General features: G+C 40.9%; 1 protein-coding gene across 5 annotated transcripts in view; it reads left to right on the forward strand.

Moving 5' to 3' along the window:
• Positions 1-4,755: 4,755 nt before the first annotated feature.
• tpst1 (tyrosylprotein sulfotransferase 1) overlaps positions 4,756-21,547 on the forward strand; it is a 37,697-nt gene continuing 20,905 nt past the window's right edge. For all 5 annotated transcript variants that reach the window (XR_009678271.1, XM_061072811.1, XM_061072812.1 and 2 more), the window contains exons 1-3: positions 4,756-4,949; positions 8,740-8,869; positions 15,899-16,938. Coding sequence is in view for 4 of the 5 variants with exons in the window: in XM_061072811.1 (XP_060928794.1) it covers positions 16,082-16,938 (857 nt within the window). In the remaining variant the exon portion in view is untranslated. The remainder of the gene's footprint in view (positions 4,950-8,739; positions 8,870-15,898; positions 16,939-21,547) is intronic.

Here is a 21,547-nt window from a genome sequence, read left to right on the forward strand (position 1 = left end):
TGACCGGAAAAAAATCACATCAGTAACACAGGTTTACTGTATTCGAATGATATAATCAAGTTATCTAACATTATACTTATCTGATAAATTCTTATAAAATTACCTGTAATTCGAGTTTAACTGATGAAACATGTTCAGGAAGGGGATACATTTATGAATATTGCTCAATTACCTGATCCAATAAATTTATATTTCATGCTCAGAGTGAGACGAGTGGAATTCTACCATTAATGAGCATTGTGACTGTATGGATACACTCAGCAGTAAGGAAGAGTCTGACCCTCTGGAGGTATAGTGTTATATATAATCAGGTTGAGGGGCACAGGCAAATTTTATCATTCAAACATTAGTTTCAGATTATAATGACAAGAAATTTGTGATAATGTTATAAAAGGGCATGCTATTATCCCCTAATAACGTGAACATTTATATTCCTTCTCAAGTGGAACAAAACAGGTCCAAAGAAGAGCAGGTAGAAATCCAAAATCCAGATATACAGTCCAAAAATACAAAACACAGGGAAATATGACAAGAAGTACAGAGTGATAAACATTCAATTGTTAAGGGCTTCTGCCCACTCGAGGATAATCAAGTTGATTTGAGACCCAATTCAACCCTTCCATCAATTGTGTGGCCGGTCCCATACGGAGGTCAGTTGGTGCAATTATCTGCCTAAATAATCCTGAGGTGTAAATAACCAATTGAGTCAAAGCATCCCTCGATCTCGAATCGTAAATATCAAACAAATTGTATATCCGATAATTTGCTTTGACAAAAACCTATAATAGACTAAATAAATATTTTCTTTCTTTTTTATGCTGCAAAACAGAACACAAGACGTTGGCCTGCTCCTTGTTTATATTTCTTCTGTTCGAGATAAGAGATCAAAACGTGTCAACAGCTAAACTACTGACCAATCAGTTCACTTAAAACCAGTCATCGGTCTACACGATCCTGAAAGGGACAAAAGTTTGAAATAAATGCTTAGAAATACATTTTCAGCAAATAAGATGAGCTCAGGGATTTTTCTTTTCCAGACTTTTCGTGTCATCTCTAGTTTTAAAACAGAGCCTATTAAAATATATAAATATATCATGTTTATTATAGCTCCATTTAAAATCATTAGATCCCTTGACTCTTTCCCAATATTTCCCATGATTATGAATGAACATTTCTACCCTTTGTTTTAATCTGCATCACAGGTGTCAGAATTTTGCCCCATCAGTTGACATTTTAGGATACTTCGTATTTGGACATTTGGGAAATAATTTTTGGGCTCTTGACATGTGTTGTGGACTTCAAGTTTGGACTTTGCTTCTTGAATTTTTATTTTGATCTGTTTCAGATTAACACAAATGCTGAATACCTCAATACAGTTTAAACTGTGCCAGAGCATGATTGAGTTGGTGTGTGTACAGATATATTCGAGCTGAGCGTTTGAGCCTACAACCTTAAGAGTGAAGACATTTTGGGATACTGACGACATTCTCACTTTTAACCCACTTTTAACAGGCTGTTTCAAGGTTAAGACAGTTTTTTAAGGGTTAGGGTTAGAAATATGTTTAGGTTGGGGCTTGAATAATGATTAAGCATTTAGTTTTGATGGCTAAGGATGGGGTATTGGGCTGGGAAATGTATTGTGCAAATTAATGTCCTCACTAAGATAGGTGTGTGTGTGTGTGTGTGTGTGTGTGTGTGTGTGTGTGTGTGTGTGTGTGTGTGTGTGTGTGTGTGTGTGTGTGTGTGTGTGTGTGTGTGTGTGTGTGTTTTTTTTGGGGGGGGGGGTCCATAAAGCTAAAGCATTATCAAGTTATGCATAATGTTTCTGTTGAGCAGCTGATTTAAAATTAATCTCTAATGAGCAAAATAAAGTGTGTGGGAGTACAATAGTTATACAACAACCAAATGGGCTATAAAACTAATTCCATGCCATCCAAAAAACTTCAGAGAATTTGACTCGAATGACATAAGTATTCTCTGTGCGCCCTCTGGAGAAAAAAAATATGCATATATATATATATATATGTTTGTGTGTAAATAAAATTTAGTTGAACTACAAATAATGCCTTATTTCTGTTCTGACTTCATACTCAATACCTTGACCTTTGCACCAGAAGAGATTATTGGATACTGCACATTTTGCTCATCGTCTCATAACTCGCCTCTTGAGCCTCTCAGTGGATGATGACTTTTATCACTTTGTTCGTGAGAAATCTCTCTTTCATATAAAGAACTTCCATGTAGTGACCTTCCATGCTCCTCGCATGTCAGGGGTCTGCGGTCAGCACTTATTACCTCAGTGGTTATTGTTGCTGCTTAACTATAAATGAGTCTCATTGGAAATATGAGGGTGAGCTACACATCACACAACCCAATGTTCTTGCAATTAAAACTGCATGGAACTAAGCATCTTATTTATTGGTATTAAGTTGTCAGCTGTTCCTTTGACTATCCATATATTTGGTTGGATAGATCAATGTATGATTAAATATTTAAGCATATATCAGTCATCCAATATGACGAAGGTTCAAAAGTGAACACAGTTCCTTTGTGGTTGCAATTGTTCTCTGATGATTAATGTTTTTGAAAACAGAATGGTTGTCATTTTGAGGGAAAGCAACCGATTGATCCGAATCTTCTAATTTAAAGCAACTTTATTAAAAAAATGTAAGTGTCAGCATCATATTTCAAAACCCCCACACATTTCAAACCCTTATGTTTAGTCTCAGTGATCCGTGTGTCTTCTCATATCAGTTCATATGCACTTTTGAACCCTGCAGGAACTGCTGAGTGCTGGTCCCTGTTGACTTTTCACTGTGACTGGAACCAGAGCAGGCTCAACAATGGCATCATTGATCACAGACCATTAAAGCTCTCATTGCCAAAGGAATCTTTCTGAAACAGAAAAGCAATCTCTAATGTGGCGAGAGGCCTGATCTGCCCTCTCCATTACCCACAGAAGCCTGATGGGCTTTTACACCCAATGCCTCAATCTTTCTCTGACTTTCAAGCAAGGATAACTGTGTTTGCTTCCTGAGGGGCTTCTCTCTCGTCTTTGTGACACAACAGATGCTTCACACCAATTTGATATCAAACAGAAATCAACTCGAGTCACAGTGTTTGAATCTGTTTTAAGCCATATTTACTACAGCAACTGTAGCAAAAATGTGAGAGCATGAGTTTTTTTAATTTGTGATTCGGAATTTGTAAATTTTGCACCGGTAATGACGTTGAGAAGGTGTAACTGTTGTGTTGTTCCTGTTGCAGAGAAGAAATCTACAAGTATGCAACTCCTGAAGCCTTTTTCAGAGTGTCTTCAGATTTACTCATACACATGTGTGACTATTTTTTACAACTACAAATTCCATTGTCACTGGTGCTTAGTTTTTAGTTTACTTTCATATTCACCATTAAGTGACTGCTTCTTACCATGCATATTAGGAGCAAAGAGCATTTCCGTTATTTTACAAGTGTACACAGCTTCCTTACCACTTGGATAAGAGCATCCACCAATTTGGCTTTGATGGCCTGAGAGGGAGTTCATTTTGCCCCCTGTCTTCCACCAAACATGGTGGAAGAACCAACCCAAATATCCTCATTATTACCATCATCCATATTTATCACATCAAGATAATTCTTATCTGATCAGTACATGTTACTAACTTGACCCCTTTTCCCGGAGTTTCTGTGCCTTAGCGCCCGCGGATGCAGGGCCACAGCTGTGGCCGCACCATGGATTATGATTGTGGATCGCGTGTCGGAGGTCGCAATGGTGGATCCAGTTCGGTGGATTCTGTATCGTGCCAGCTGATCGTCGCTGTAATGGAGGATCCTTTGTCGCGTTGGCATCGGATGATGACGGACCACGACCGAGGCGGCAGCTGATAATGGATTCTAACTGGCGGCGGTGGACAATGACTGTGGATTACAGTGGATCTCATCCTGATGCTGGATCGTGGTCTTGCTGGCTGCTGGCCAGAGACTGTGATTGCAGCGGGACTGCCTGACACATAGTATTGAAAAATGTTTAGCCTCATGGATGCTGCTAAAAATCCTGATGATGTTTTCTTACACCTGACATCTATTGCACTTATGTCCGTCCTGAGAGAGGGATCCCTCACATGTGGCTCTCTCTGAGGTTTCTACATATTTTTACCTGTGAAAAGGGTTTTTAGTAGTTTTTCCTTACTCTTGTTGAGGGTTAAGGACAGAGGATGTCACACAATGTTAAAGCCCCATGAGACGAATTGTTATTTGTGAATGTGGGCTATACAAATAAAACTTGATTGATTGATTGATTGATCAAGGAGGTTATGTTTTCCCTTCTTTCCGTTTGTTTATTGGTTTGTTTGTCAGCTGGATCACACAAAAAACAACACTACTAAACCTGGTGTAAGGATGGCACATAGGCCAAGAAACAGCACGTACAATTTTACATAGATGGATCCAGGATTTTTTTTCACTTTCTTAACCATTATTAGGGAATTTTTTATTTTTTTCCTATTTCCTAATGCATGTGTTTTGATGAAACGATTGAGTGTGTGAAATTTGATGCAATTTGGTTGAATTTAAGGGGTCTGTTGGGCCTGTAGTGCAATTGTAGTGGATATTTGCTGGTTGAACCTGTACTGTGCTTTTAAATTTGCAGTAGTTCCACCCAGCACCGTATGGACCAATCAGCATATCTGAAAACACAACCTCTCTGAATTATGGACCAATCACAACTCGTCTCTCACATCCTGTAGAGCAGTAAGTTGTAGCAGTCTGGTTCGTTATCACCACCAGTCTACCAGCGCAACAAGCTGGTCCTTCACGCGATTGATGCTGTCTATATGCACAGAAAATGACCGGAATGTGATTGTGGGAAACGGCAGGATTGTCCGGACGTTCCCGCTTGGTACACTGGAAGTTTGCTGACCGACAAATTCGAGTCTCCTGCGCCGTATAAGGTAGGTTTTTGTCGCTGTAGAGTGCTGTTGCAATGTCCTCTCCTTCCCTTTTGCTCATGACCTGCGACTATTTACCGCACGGTTTGGCAAGGGGTTCAGAATAAGCGTAATTCGTTTTAAAATGCTGGTTATGTAATTGCTAGTGTTTGTCATGTTAGCCACGAAGGCTGGAAAGTGATTCCAGCTGAAATAAAAACACAAATGAAGCCCTGTCAGCTGAAAGCCTTCTCCATAATAATGTATGCTGACAGATAGCTCCGGTACGTGCCGCCCCCGGGGAAACGTCGCGCTGAAATCATACATCTGCTCCGGTAATCGACGAACGGACCCTGGTCAGTCACCTCGGAGATCACCGAAGACATTTTACCAAGCTTTAGAAGCAACTCCCCCACTGCACACACGTTTTTGTCGCCGCAGAGTACGTGTTCAGCGAAATCCAACTTAAGAATGCGTCCTCAGTACCCCCCCCCCTCAACAGTCAGGTCTGGCTGCGTTACAAAACACTGAAAATTAAATCCTAGTTTATTCGAGGCCCCTCACGCAGATGTGTATATCTGATGATCTAGATGCTTGCTGATTTGATAAGAAGTATATACCATTTACGGAAGTTTCCAGTGGCCTAGCATAAAATCTGCCCCGCTGTTTCTGAACGAGGCGTCATTTAATTGCGGTATTATGAATATAGTTTGGTTTGAGGTTGCTTTTATCATTAAGAGGCACTTGGATGTGCTAGGGTTACATGCAAGCGTGTTCTACACTGTGAGTAAACCTGGGGGAAATGAATCATGCCCTGTGAAACACAGATTTCACATATTAACATGCAGATCTATTGGTGACATGTTAGAGCTACATACAGTATTTTCTCTGTCAGGTCCTGTCAGAGGCCCAACAAATATTGCCCCTTTAGTGTATTGTGGCCCACAGAAATATCTTCTTAAGTTAGTTCTTTATTACTTCTCCTTCATTTCAACCAGTTCTACTGTTTACCACTGCAATGTTACAGGTTAAGTTTCTCATCTCATTACCCCCCATTGTATTTTATACTAGCAAGTAAAAATAGGAAATACTTGAATCATGCATAAGGGATATACCTCAATAGTTTTTTTGTATTCCCCTTCTGTTGTCCTGGAGATTTAATTTTACCAATCACATTATTAAATGTCCCCCTCTGCCCAGCCACAAGCAGTCATATAGATAAAAAGAGAGGGAGGGGGGGGGGGGGCTGGGCTACGTATTCTCCACATAGGTTTGAGTGGAGAATACGTAATTTACCCTCCACACCCGACATAGCAAACAGCGGACAAGTTCTTGAAGATGGATGATATTAAATTAATAATTTAAGTGGAGAAGTACAGTGAGCTGTATGATCCTCAGCACATATGAGACAAAGAAGACACATGTTGGGCTGTGTTGCAGTTAATGTTGGAGCAACAAGTAAGTATATGCTTGAAAAAAATGATTAAATGCCGTTTTTACAGAAGGCTGATAACAGCAAAAGTATGTGATATTATTAGCGCGGCGCTTCAGCGTCCGCTGTGAACAGCCAAGCGCAGGCGCTCTAGGGATTAGCGCGGCGCGCTTCGGCGGCGCTTCCGCGTCCGTTTTGAACCCGGCGTGACGAGCAGTCCGCCGTGGTTGACGCTCGCAACATCGTCCAGGGCGGGGGGCGTGGCGGCGGCGGCGGCAGGGGTGGCGGCAAAAAAAAAAAAAAGTGGGTACGTGCGCCGGAGCGTCCACGTGACTGCCTCTTGTCCAGTTGTGCGATCGACCCACACTGCCTTCGCGATCGACCGGTCGATCGCGATCGACGTATTGGGAACCCCTGGTAGCCAGCAGGACATCTGCTCTGTGCAGGTGGTCTGGGAAAAAAAAAAAAGTCTCGTTGAATTCTGAGTATTTCTCAGTTGGTCATCTTCCACAGCTGCAGTGTTGGATCATTTGGACTTTGGCTCACTTATACTCTCATTTTCATCTCTCAAAAGAACAGCCAGTGCTGCATCAAATGATTACAGTGAGTCAAACAGCTGTCCCCTTGCTGTGGCCAGCCACGCTGTCAACTATAGTGCAAGCCCATTTTTATCATGTTCCTGGACTCATTGATCCAGGGGGTTACATTTGTCAAACCTCCAAAAATAGTAAAGATTTGTACAAAGTTAGCATCTTGGACATCATGTTTTTTTGGCATGTGTTTAGGCACTAAGAAATCTGAATTAAATTTGCATTGATGGAAACAAGGAGAAGTGGCTCTTCATGGGCAAAATACTGGAACAGCTGAACTCTGAGCCAACAAGTTTAGTGACCACCCAAACACTGGCCAGGTTTTTTGGTGACTTGCTGTTTCTCAGTAGGAGAAGATAAGCAATATTCGGGAAGAGAAGTGGTAAGGGGTTCTGCATCCACGTGTGATTTAACGTTTTAGTTTTCCCGAACATCTGACATTCTCACTAACGGGAACAGGTCATAACCTTGTAACCTGAAGCGTGGGACAAGCAGGGATGCTCTGCTGTTTAACTCAGCACTCGGGCCTCTGGCTATTAGTATAAGGCAGCATACTGATATTAAGGTGGGGGATATTGACTGTAAATCATCTCTTTATGCAGACGATTTGTACAAAATATAATCGGACCCCCTTTATCCCTTCCTACACTCCTCTAGCCAATTAAATGTTTTGGTAGCCTGTCTGGGTATTCAATTATTTGGAGAAAAAGTGTATTTATTCCTCTTTCAGAAAATCTGGATCCAGGGATCAGTTCACTTATTTGGGCATTGGGATAATATACATATTCATATTATTTGGACCATTTTCATTAGGGGTGGGTAAGGCTAAGATTATAACCTTAAATTACATTTCATTTAGCTGACGCTTTTATCAAAATCGACTTAAAATAAGTGCATTCAACAATGAGGGTATAGACACAGAACAACAAGGAATCAAGTAGGCACAATTTGCTTAAAAAAAGCCAAACTACAAGTGTTACATGTAAGTGCCATTTAGGTTACTACTTACTTTGTAGTCAGTGACCATTTCTGCACCCATAACAATCAGCATTGGTTACTTTTAATCATTAACCCATGCTCTTATCATCAACTATTGGTATAATTATTATTGTTATTGTTGTTATTATTGTTGCTCTATTTTTCTCTTCATCTGTAAAGATATGTATTTAGATATATATATTTTATTTTCTATTTTAAATTTTTGATATTCTATTTTATTGTTATTCTATTTTATTCTTTTTTCTTCTATTTTATACTATTTCTATTTTTATTTTATTTTTTTGGGTTGAAATTACTGAGTATTGCTTAAAGAGAGCCTGTGACCCAAGTATTTAATTGACAGTGACTGCTTCATGTTATCTCTGTGCTTTTGACAATAAAAATCTTGAATCTTGAACTGTAGTTTATTGCACAAAAGCTTTGTCAAATAATCTCATGTGTAACACTGCTGTGCTGTGTTGTTTACTTTAGTGACGTCTTATTTACACTGGCTGCCTGCTGATTGGATATAAATCTGATGCTGCTGTTATATTATATTTTATATCACATTGCTCCAGACTAACTTTTTTTACTAGGAGCACTGTAGCCCCTTACAAAAATTCTTTGGAGCGCAGGCAGAAAATTTAGGGGCACACCTTGTATTGACCTGCAACAGAATTATTCATAACTGTTATTCTTAACTGTTTAATGATAAATGTTTTGGTAATAAATAGAACATTTAAAAAATAACAGCCACAACGAGACGGGTAAGGAACTTCCTCTTACAGAATGCTTCTCCTTCCCCTCCCTTTAGGGCACATCCCCTTGAGGACCACTAGGGCCAGGCACCTCTGAAGGCCAACCCTTGTAGTTCAAGCTCTTTTGCCCTGACTGAACCTCATCTGTTCAGCCTCCTTGGGTCAACCTCCTATGATAATATTAAGGTAGGTCTGTCATGATAACAAATCTTTTTGGATGATATATTGCCCCAGAAATTGTTATGAATAATATTATTGTCATTTGAAAACCTTTTCATTCCACTGACATTTTTTAAATATTAGAGCTTAATCCTGCAAGTACACACTTTCAAAGAGCAAAAAACTTGCAATTCTTCAGATTATTCAGTCTTAATATAAACCATAAATATAATAAACCACACACAGACATCCAAAGCAATACTCTATTGTATTAAACTCTATACTCTGTTAACAAAAATGGCTCTTGAATAAATATTAAACAAACAAATTTACGATGATGTATTTAATTATTAATTGATGGTATTGGATCATGAATCTGGATCCTCTGTTCACTTATCACTGAGTCCTGACTGTGTGCGTCACGTCTCATGTTGTACTGAGTGCTCACAAAATGTTGACAACACATTTAAATGCAGCCTCATAAACTCAGGACTGATAACTTGTGATGAGTGTTAGTTTAAGTGAGAGCAAGTCAGCAGGAGACTGGAGGAGGACACAGAAACTCTTCAACAAAGTAACTTACCGGCTTCACATGCACTAGCATAACATTTTGGCATACTGTCTCCAAAAATCATCGCAAGGCTGCGACTAAATGGTCGCAGCCTTTGTTATGTTAGTTTGTTGGCAGCTGCTGAGATGGCTGCTGCACAAGCTTAAGTTGATTTACTTGAGCGTTGCATTGCTTTAACAGGAAATATTGCTATTGATCGTTGCATATTCAGTTGCACACAGGGCCTTGATGGTTTAATGTGTGAATACCTCCCGTGTAGGCATATACACTACAAACTTCTGTTCCAATGAGTGTGCTTTCAACATATCAGGGATTTTATGTTTGTTTTGTAGAGTTTGTTTTAGGTTTGAGTGTGCAGTTGACCATTTAAGGTTTAAGTAGTGCTGTGGAAATTTCTCGATTCTTAGATGCATTGCGAAATGGACGACTCTGAATGTTTTATGCTGCGTTCATTGTTGAATCAGTTTTCCACAGCTGAATAATATAGGAAAGACGCACACACAGGACCCGGGGCTCATCCCCCTCTCACTCACAACGACGTAGTGAGATAAGAGGCTCGCTCAAGTGAAGCAGCCAGTCAGTGACTTATTTGAAGAACACCAGAAAAAAACAGTGACAACACAGAGTTTCCTCTATGATCCACAGCTGCTCAATGATCAGAAATAAAGCCTATTTATTAGATTTGAAACAAGTGTTTTAGCCTAAATGTTTCAGGGGCTGTTGGAAATGATAACGTCCACTAGCTTAGCCAATTTAACATTTGTACAGTGATTTAGAGGCGAATTCAAAATATTTAAAAATGTATTGTGTATCGCGATATAGCCTAAAAATAGAGCAACATTTGTTTTAGGCCACATTTCCCAGGCCTAATGAATTGTTGACTGCTGAATCATAATGGAATTGTGTTGCTAGTGAAGATGCATACTCAAAAGATAAAGCTGTCTGTAGTCATGTTTGTTATCATAGAAATAGATAATGTTTTTTTTTTCAACTTTTGGTTTATGATGTTTATAAAAGCATTCAGCGTTTCTGTTGACTGATGCCATTCTTTTCGTTCTTAAAAGGTCTTTATTGTAAAATGTGTGTAGGAGCGGAAGATGCCCAACTTCATACTGTATAGTACTATACTATAAGACTACTTTTATAAGAGGAAATTCAGTGGTCCCACCAGAAACCTCACAATGGTTGTAGTTATATTAAAAGTTAAAACCAAGTCACTCGCATTTTAGAATAGGGCTGCAACTAACGACTATTCTGATAGTCGATTAATCTATCGATTAGTGAAACGATTAATCGAACAATCTGATTTTGAACCAATTCTCAATTGATCTTATTTAGCAATCAGCTTTTAAATTCAAATGACATTTGACAACTGACAATAGTGACAATAAAGATCGATACTTAATTCAAAAATGTCTTTTAATAAACCTCTGCATATTAGGCTACTATTGATACACAAACAAAGAAAAATCTAGTTTGTCAATTTTAAACCAAAGACAGGCAAAGTGCTAATATAAAGTATCAAGTTAAATTCAAGTTTCCCTTTTTCCTGTGAACCAAGAAAAGGCCAAGTGCCGATACTAAAAGTGAATTAAAAATCAAGTAACCATTTATTCTGTGAACAAAAGGACAGGGAAAGTATTAGCAATAAAAACATCAACAAACGCAAATACAGTCTTTTTCGGACTGCAAAATTGTAATTAAAAAATACGTCGTCAGGCAATAGGATAACATTAGGCTTTTAAACTCGTTAAAAAAAAGTTACAAAAAATCTGTATTCAAACCATATTGTTGTGATGGATTCTAAAATCCTGCACACAGGTATTGAGGGAGTTGCCAAGACAACTCCGTTTATATAGCAAGCTAGATAACAGGCTATCTTGCCGAGGCAAGTCTGTATCGTCTATGATATGGGCGGCTGTGGCTGAGGGGGTAGAGTGGTCGTCCTCCAACCTGAAGGTCGGCGGTTCGATCCCCAGTCTGAACCATCTGCATGCCGAAGTGTCCTTGGGCAAGATGCTGAACCCTGAATGGCCCCCCATAGAATAACAAAGTGCTGCAAGTAGATGCACTGTATGAATGTGTGTGTGAATGGGTGAATGTGAAACTGTACTGTAAAGCGCTTTGAGTGGTCATCATCAGACTAGAAAAGCGCTATATAAATACAAATCCATTTACCATTTACAATGGTAAACGTGCCTCCTTTTCAAATGCTCGTGTCCTGCTCCCATGGAAAGCAAGGTCCGCCTTACAAATATTGCTGGTAGTTTTTTTCGGGCTATGTTATGTTGAAGGTCTCCCATACCTTTGACTTTTTGGTACACGACGTGTTGCAACAGACACCGCCATTGGTCTATGTTGTGTCGCTATTGCACATGCGCGACTTTCAGAGATGAGAAGGGAGCGAGATGGCTCACTCCTCAGCTACTTCAATCAGCACCTCCGGTAGAACAACGTTTAGTTCAGCTCCATGGCACGAAAAACGCGCGCTATGACGTAACCAACGAATCATTGACTATTAAATTCTTCAGCGACTATTTTTGTCATCTATTTTTGTCGACTACGTTGATTAATCATTGCACCCCTATTTTAGGAGGAATTATTATCACCAATTGGATAAAATAATTACAGATAATCTAAAAATGCCCCCGTGTCAGCGTATTTATTAGATTTCCAGAAGTCATTGAAGTTTCGTCTACACAGTGCATGGACAGAAGCTTAAGAGGTTTATTTTAGTTTCAGCTTATTAGTGAGTAGGGGCGCGCGATTTACCAATTTTACGATACCCGTGGTTTCATAATGTCACGGTTTCATAACCTTAAGAATTGTAAAAACTCACTTCATTTGTTTGTGAGCCTTGCGGTGAAATCTCTCGCAAGTCACATTTTGTGCCACTGAAACAGGAGTTGAGAAGAGGGAACTGAAGTAAAAGCCTTATTTCCACCAATGCTGGGAAAAAAACTCCATCGGAGCAGTTCACAGTGAGAGGACAAATCCTTGTTTACTTCCAGTTTCTGACCAGTTCAGAAGGAGCGGCTGACATACCCCATCTCTCTGTCGCTTTCTCTCTCGCTCTTCCTATTAAAAATTATAAATGTAGCCGGGAGCTTAATTCACCTATACTGAGAGGTAATAGTGTAATGAGGACTTTACGAATGTGGTTTGAACCAGAACAATATGCCTGCTGACTTTTTCTCAACTAGTGAAAACATAGCTCCCAAAACAAACAACTTCCGTCGGTGACCCTTCACAATTAAAGTCCCATACAGATACACTGCTTATGATGACAGGAAAATAAAAACTAACTGGATATAGTTGATAATAATACATATTTTAGTTCATTGCTTGTTGTGTGTCTATTTCCTTCTATAGTATCAATAATTTTGAAAACTTTGAAATTCCTCTGACAATAATAGTGGCACCAAAATATCATATTGTCATGATATGAAATTTTCTTATTAGTGAGTTTTGGTTTTCTTCTGTAACACACCACCAGTTCTGCTGTCCCTGCGGCTGCAGAATGGCCGGCATCGTGTATAATCAAACAAAGGGAAATAAATTCAGTGTGTGCTCCAGATGGCTGTGTTTGGCCACATGGCTTTGTATATTGGAAATTTCTACACACACAAGTGAACATTGAATAAAAGCATGGAATGATGATTTATTGCCAAATATTAATATTTTAGTACAAATTCATGCACAGCTAAGCCTAACATAGAATTGTATTTTCTTTATTTGATGAAAAATGTACTTGACCATGGTTTTAATGGAAAATAGGAAGGAAGAGTTCTAAGTTAAGTTTTACTTCAGTGAGCTTGAGATCTCCTTACATGCACTTACTAAAGTTCTCTCTTTACTTAAGTCTTCAGGTTTTCCGCTTTGTTCATTTGCAGCTGGGCCAAACTATTGCTGCCACTGCTTCAAGATAGGGACGGACGCAAATTGAAAGCGAATGTCCGAATGTCCTCCCTCTCTGCTCACCTGTTGACCTGTGCTCACTTTAGACTCTAACAAATAACAACAACCCTAATAATTTACAAGTTATTGGGACCTGCACAGGTTAAGTTTTTGTTTTACACACTGATATAAACATGTTGGTAAATAAAGTATCACATTTTGGACATGGATTTTCCTGCCACACGAGAAGAGATGCAACAGCAGTGTAGAGTAGCGCGGAGTGGTGCACCTCAATGAATTAACGCTGCTAAGTAGGGGCCAGGCTTTGACCACCCTGATAGAGTAAAGGCTGTAAACAGAGTTTTTCATTTGAGGCTTAGGTGCAGCCTTAGTGCCTTTTAATGTGTATAGCATAAAAATAATAAAACTAACTAAATCCCTTTTTGATTTTATATATTTATTTTCTTTTTACCCGCTGCTCCCACTACTAAAAACAATCCTAGAGGAAACATAGGTCTTTCAGAAGAGGTGGCACAGCTACCAAACAGACAGTGTTGGACAGATCGCTCACAGAGTGATCTTTCTTCCACTCATTAGTGGAACATTTTATGAATCTGCAATCTCGCCTTTCTTTTACTATCACTTTGGACCAGTCACACAAGTTGCAGAGCTACCCTTGTAAACAAGTTTTGAAGTGACATCAGGGCGACCAAAAATCTGTGAAGTTGAACAAAGATTTTTCCTTGGTCACCTAAAATGTAACTGGCCTGTCTCTATTTGATCGAGTCATGTCGCTTCCTCATCTCATCTGCAGAGTTTACAGTCATGCTCTTGTTTGATTCACTCCAGAGTTTGAGACACGTTTTTAAAAACATTGAAAATATGACAAGCAGCTAAACTTATACAATGCAAACCTAGGTGTTTATCTAAATCACAACCGTCCCATCCAGTTTACCGAGTTGGTAACATATATCCTGTGTCAAATGTATCATATTTATTCAAGAGTCAAGAGGCAGAGAGTCCATTTTATTTATTGTTTTGGTCGTGTGTGGGTTATTTTTATTTATTTATGAAATTTCAGACTGAATATTCTTTAGAATTAAGTTCATTACTCATTGAAAGGCTGTACTTGCATGATTGTGCTCTAATATTATCAGTATACCAGCGGTTTAATAATGGTTTGACACTGATGACAATTCTATAATTTAACGCAATCATTTTGGGGGTTGGCTGTTCAGTAGTGAGACGGCGAGTGGGAAGAAACTGTTTTTGTGTCTGGAGGTTTTGGTGAACAGAGATCTGTAGCTACTACCAGAGGGGAGGAGTTTGAATAGGTTGTGTCCAGGGTGTGAGGGGTCTGCAGTGATCTTTCCTGCCCGTTTCCTGACTCCGGAGGTGTACAGGTCTTTGATGTTGGGCAGGTTGGCACCGATGATCTTTCCTGCAGACCTGACTGTCCGTTGAAGTCTGTTCTTATCCAGTTTGGTTGCCGATCCAAACCAGACAGTTATGGATGTGCAGAGAACAGACTTGATGACTGCAGTGTAAAAGAGGATCAGCAGCTCCTGAGGCAGGTTGTGCTTCCTAAGCTGGCGCAGGAAGTACATGATCTGCTACATGCCACTGTTTTCATAATTTCAGGTTAACCATATCCAAGTTAAGTTAACCTAATGATAAATTTGCATTGGAGTGAATGGATTGCAAGTGAGGCACTGCTGTGCTTTCCTGTTATTCTTCCAACAAGGCAGTTTGTTCAGGAGGGTGACTGTGGCTGCAGAGTCAGCACAGAGAAACCCATTCAACAAATAAACTGTATTAGTCCGGCAGCTTTACGTCCCAACAGCAGAAGAAAAGTGTAGGCTACGATGGCAACTAAATAAAATAAAGTGACACCCAGCAGGTCAAAATGCTGATGTAATCGTTTCTTAGCGCAGCGGTTCCCCGGTCTTGTTTCCGAACTGTGTTGCTAATTCCACAGCTTGAAGCTACACAGAGCTAGCAAGCTTCCACACACAGATACTAACTAGTACCCAGTGTTTGCTTCTAACCTGACGGTCTTATAGAAACAGTGTCATGATAGAAGTGGAATTAAAGTCGTGACAGCGGGTTTTTGCACTGTTACCACCGCAGTTAGCATGGTTGCTAGCCCGCTAGCCAAGCCCACTAGCGCCGTTTTGAAAGCTCGTTATAACCGTATGTGACCGTGCACACATGCCGTCAGTGCTCTAACAAGCCACCGTCAGCCGGACAACTCCGCTGGCTTAACACACACGTCACATTAATCGTAGAATCGTAGTTGTGTTTGTGATACAGGAAAAGAAGCAGGAAGTTTGAGGTCCGGAAATGACGTCGTACGGAAATGACGTCGTACGGAAATTATGTCGTTAGCGTACCAATCACAGCCAAGGGCTATCCGTAGGCTATCCGAATGTGATATATATGTGAGCCTCGATAATAACTGCCTCAAATTTAAAATAACTTCCTATGACTTCCTCTGGTGGTGTTGCAAATGAAAACATTTAAATATCTTTTGCTGTTAACCTTGCTAAATGAGTGCTGAACTATATGTTTTGTGTTTTGTGCCACAGTCCAGGCCTCATGGAGCTGGGAACTGGACACCTGCTGTGCACCAGGGAGCTTGATCCATGCCTGGTTCCCAGCAAGCAACCATAAGGGGTGGGAATCTTAATTAGCCCTCAGTTCCTTTTCCCATCCCGCCCCCTAAATTGCCCCTGGGGAGATATTGTCCTCTGCTGTCTCTGGCCTGCAACATGATTGGCAAGCTGAAACAAAACTTGCTGGTGGCCTGTCTGGTCATCAGCTCACTCACGGTGTTCTACCTGGGCCGCCATGCCATGGAGTGCCACCATCGCATCGAGGAGCGCGGTCAGCCGGTTGGAATTCTGCCCCTGTCAGCAATGGGTGGCAGCATGCGGACCACTTTACGGACTGGCCAGAATCTCAGTACACCATTTGTTTACAACAAAGACATGCCACTCATCTTCATCGGCGGTGTGCCCCGAAGTGGAACTACACTAATGAGAGCAATGCTTGATGCCCACCCAGAGGTACGCTGTGGCGAGGAAACCCGTGTCATTCCACGTATCCTGGCCATGAAGCAGATGTGGAGCCGCTCAGGCCGAGAGAAGATGCGCCTGGATGAGGCAGGTGTGACAGATGAGGTGCTGGACGCCGCAATGCAGGCCTTCCTGCTGGAAATCATCGTCAAACATGGAGAGCCTGCGAACTTTCTGTGCAACAAGGACCCTTTTGCACTGAAGTCACTTGCCTACCTGGCTAAAATATTTCCCCATGCCAAGTTTGTACTGATGATTCGTGATGGGCGGGCTTCAGTCCACTCCATGATCTCACGGAAGGTGACCATCGCTGGCTTTGATCTGGGCAGCTACCGGGACTGCCTAACAAAGTGGAATCGGGCCATAGAGACCATGTATACTCAGTGCCTGGAGGCATCAAATAAATGTTTACCAGTGCACTACGAACAGTTGGTCCTCCATCCTGAGAAATGGATGAGGACACTGCTTAAATTCCTTGACATTCCTTGGAATGATGCTGTTCTACACCACGAGGAGCTCATTGGGAAAGCTGGAGGAGTGTCCCTCTCCAAGTAAGTGATATTACAACTCCTTTTACTTTTTTCTTTCCCAAACCCAACCAACTCCAAGCCCTGACATCTTGATCTGTGCCTAGACTTTAAACGATACTTATAGTTTAAGGAATAAGTTTCAAATAAACTTTCATACTTCTTTGTTGGCTCAATAACTAGTAATAGTTGTCACAGACTAAAACATCACGCTATTCATTGTGACTGTGTCTTTGTTTGTTGCTCTGGGCAAAACTTGTCCAGGTTATTACTTCTAGAGCTCTTTTATTTCAGAGTAATTACAACATAAGCCTGTGTGATGAATTTCAGTAATAGATTTTCTTTTTAAGCAGTTCTCCCAAACTGGAATGGCTCCATTGGTTTATTTTTTTTCACTGCTGTGTATTATGTCAGTCAATGGCCTATTGTCTCAATAGGCTAGACTTGGCTTATTGGCTGTTTAGTTGCTTTCAGGATTTAAAAGAGGTCACTACCAGTGAGGATAAACTAAATCACCGCCCATCATTGTGTCATGCAGTGATTAATTTAGAGCAGTGGTCGCCAACCCGTCGATCGGGATCTACCGGTCGATCTCGCAGTCTTCACTGTCGATCCCCCAACTGGTGACAGTGGTGCGCGATTCTGCGTGATGTGTGCATGCGAATTGAAGAATTAGGAGGAAGCGAGGGTTCAGCGATGTCTGATCAGCTGATATATATTCTATTGGCTCCGTTCTTTCTATCGTATTCACTGTCACACATTGTGTAAGCAGCATAGTATCAGCTTATTTTCTTTATTAGTGACATCACTGCTGTCCCATGAAGTCGCTCTTCACCTCCACCTCACTAACAAACACCTCGATGTCGGTGTTAGAAAGTTACGCTTCCTCTTCTCATCGCTTGATGCCGTGACTCCGTCAGGACTCAATGTGGAAACCCATTGGTCAGCAGCATAATTTAATATTCATGACGTGCTTTGCATTGACCATTTATGGTTGAAAGTTGGTTTGTGGAGGGCGGACTTGAAGGCAGATCCATGTACGAACATTTCCAGGTGGACTGTGATTTATAAAGTAAACATTGGTTCAGGTGTGCGTACGTACACTTTAAGTATGAATCGCACACACTGTTTTATAAATGAGACCCCAGGAGTTTAGTAATATCTTGGATATAAAGAGATGTCTATCCAAAAGCATGCTTGGCTCTGATTCATCCCTTTTCACATCTGTATTTGAATTCAGTTTAGTTTTTCAGTCACAATAAATGTTGGTCTATAAAAATATTTTAGTTGCTATTTATATCAGCTTGGACAATCATAGCTTTATTGATTTGTCAAGAAATATGAATATATAAACTCAGCTTTCTATGCATGACAGCATTGGCAATTGGCAATTTTAAACAAGAGTTTAAACAAGCTGTGGTGTGTTTAGTCAGAACACCTTTTTTTTATTGGATTTCCAATAATAACAGTAACTACCTTAAATGTAGGGTTGGTGATACGGGTATTGATTCTGGAGTAGACATCATGAGACATTTATAGAAATCGGGAAATTCAGTTCATTATAGAGGGAGGGAGTGTAGTGTATTCAGTCACTGGATTTCTAAACCAAGTTTTCATCAACCCTTGAATAGGTCCAAAAGAGCTCCGAAAGGATTGTCCCATCGTCCATGTTCCTGTCACTACAGTTAGAGAGAGGCTGTAGAATGCACTGCTCTGAATAAAGATGCCCACCCTCTACTGATTGTGCTAATGTGACTCAGCACCCCCCATATAACTACAGTACTTTTTTGTTTATAAGTAGTCCTGTGTACTCAAATAAATAACAGTACTATACAGTATGTCATACATTTTTCAAATATTTCCAAATAGAAACCTTTTAAAAACAGATGAATAGATTCAGTCAACAGAAACGCTTGAGTGCGGCTGTCTCTGTTCAGCTTTGAACAGCACTTGGAACATGGGGAAAAAAACTGCAAGGACGGGCGGCTGTGGCTGAGGGGTAGAGTGGTCGTCCTCCAACCTGAAGGTCGGCGGTTCGATCCCCAGTCTGAACCATCTGCATGCCGAAGTGTCCTTGGGCAAGATGCTGAACCCTCAATAGCCCCCCATAGAATAACAAAGTGCTGCAAGTAGATGCACTGTATGAATGTGTGTGTGAATGGGTGAATGTGAAACTGTACTGTAAAGCGCTTTGAGTGGTCTTCATCAGACTAGAAAAGCGCTATATAAATCCATTTACCATTTACCAAGACCTCAACTCTCTAGAAGAGCAGCACCTAGGCGAGGAAATATAAAGCAGGCTGTTTCACAGCCCTTCCGCAGTCAGTGTGCTAGGGGAGTGTTTAAATACAGGACGTATGTTTACTGTGTATGCAAAGCTTAACTTTCACTCCATGCAGGTGAACCTGCAGTGCCTCGTGTAGAATTTGCATTTTTTCTCTCTCACTGTAGCAGCTGTCAAATGTATGTATCTCTATAATAAGATGTTATGTTATTAAAGTTAACAAGTTATGACCTTGATCATTACAATAATCAAAATTATACAAAGCCCAAATTAAAACCTTATCCAGTCTGCAGGTTACCGCTCTTCCCTTGGTGGCAGCTTCGCCATGCTTATCTTCACTTTCATTACGACATAAATATATGCTCACCTCCCTCGTTGGATGTTCAATCTTCACTATTGTTGTTGTCATTGACAAAATCAGGTTTTCCCTTTCCACTTGAATCACAGTGTCGCCGGATAGGCTAGTGTGTATTTCATGTTGAATTCCTGTAACTTGTGCTTCACAAAGGGTGACAGCTTTCCTCTTCACCGCCAACTCTTTTGTCATTATGGGAAACGCAGGATGTCAACATCATTTTCAACTTGGCAAATTCTGCGAACAAACTCATCTCCGGGTCTGCACGTGCCCCATGTTTTTCGCCATACACTTTACATACTAAAGGCCGATATATGCTTCTCCGTTTTTACGGACAGAGAAACGCTCACTCCGAGCGCCTCTGAGAGCTTTTCGTGCACCTCTGATTTTTCTAACTATCCGTGGTTAGAGAGCCTAGGGACAGCCCTTGGCTGTGATTGGTCTGCTAACGACAGCATTTCAGAACAACATCAATTAAGGACCTCAAGCTTCCGGTTTCAATCCCTGTATCACAATAAACCCAAACACAACTATGATTCTACAATTAATGTGACAAGTGTGTTAAGCCAGCAGAGTTGTCCGGCTTAGGGTGGCTGGTTAGAGCACTGACTGCATGTGTGTACGGTCACATATGGTTATAACGAACTTTCTTAACGGCGCTAGCGGGCTAGCCACCATGCTAACTGCGGTGGTAACAGCGCAAAAACCCGCTGTCACGACATTAATTCCACTTTTATCATGACATTGTTTCTCAAACACCGTCAGGTTAGAAGCAAACACTTAGTAGTAGTTAGTATCGAGAGTCCCTGCTGACTTGTGTGTGTGGAAGCTGGGGGGGCAGCTAGCTGGGGGGAAATCTAGCTACCTCCGTGTGGCTTCAAGCTGTGGGATTAGCAACGCAGTTCGGAAACAAGACCGGGGAACCGCTGCGCTAAGAAACTATTACATCAGCATTTTGACCCGCTGGGTGTCACTTTATTTAGTTCTGTTAGTTGCCTCCGTTCACTGTGTGTGAGGACAGCCGTGAGGAGGTAAACCATAGATGTAAACAACAAACGTGGTATTCTTCTATGCTCATTGAGGTAGGCTTCTCTAAGCTCGATTTCCGTTGCGCCACCTTCTGTTTGGCGGTGAATTGTCTCCAACACATAAAGTTGTCGGAGAAGCAAAAATCAAATAGAGTCCGTTGGATCCGTGCGTCCCTCCGCGCGCCACGGACATGGAGAAGCATAATGGAGCCTTAAGGCTGCACCTTTCGATTATTATCGAATAATCTTAACGATTATTCATATATGTGATAAAATAATTCAGTTTACTGAATCCATTTATTTGTATAACAGGGTTTTGATTATTACACAACTGTAAAGTCTTGGCATTAAGTTGCCTATGTAGTTTTACTTTTATTCAAGCAAATACAGTATTCATACCAGAAACTTACATTGTAGCTCCCCTGCAGTCATGCTGCCTGTGTCAACAATAGACACCCTATTAACAAACCTGCAAGATGTCAAAGTTCATCTTAAAGTGCTGCGTGGCATGTCGTGGTTCAAGCAGAGATGCCATCGAGACTCTTGAGTGTTCTTCAGCCACTACGATGCTGGACTTCTACAAATCAATGGTAAGGACACTTGAGGTTCTCAGTAAGGCAGCAGTGTCCTTGTCTCTCACTTGTGTCTAGACACTGGAAAAATCTTCAGTGGTCATGTTTTCATAAAACGGGCTTGCATGTAGAACCTGCTACAGCTGTACTATATAACTGAAAAACAAATTAGGCCAAAACAGATGCGAGGTTTGCACAGGGAGGGAGAGGGAAAAAGCTCTTTGGCAGCCAGATGCAGATCTTGGTCATTTAGTGTGCACATCACCCCTCTAGAAATTGACTTCCATCAAATATTAATGAATTGGTACCTTAACCTGAGCAGAATATAGGCATGGAGACATTGCTTTGCCCTGCATGTCTACGTCTAATAACTAGTGTTAGCAGCCACAGTCAG

This window comes from Limanda limanda, chromosome 6 (assembly GCF_963576545.1).
Source record: "Limanda limanda chromosome 6, fLimLim1.1, whole genome shotgun sequence".
NCBI classification, from domain to species: Eukaryota; Metazoa; Chordata; class Actinopteri; order Pleuronectiformes; family Pleuronectidae; genus Limanda; species Limanda limanda.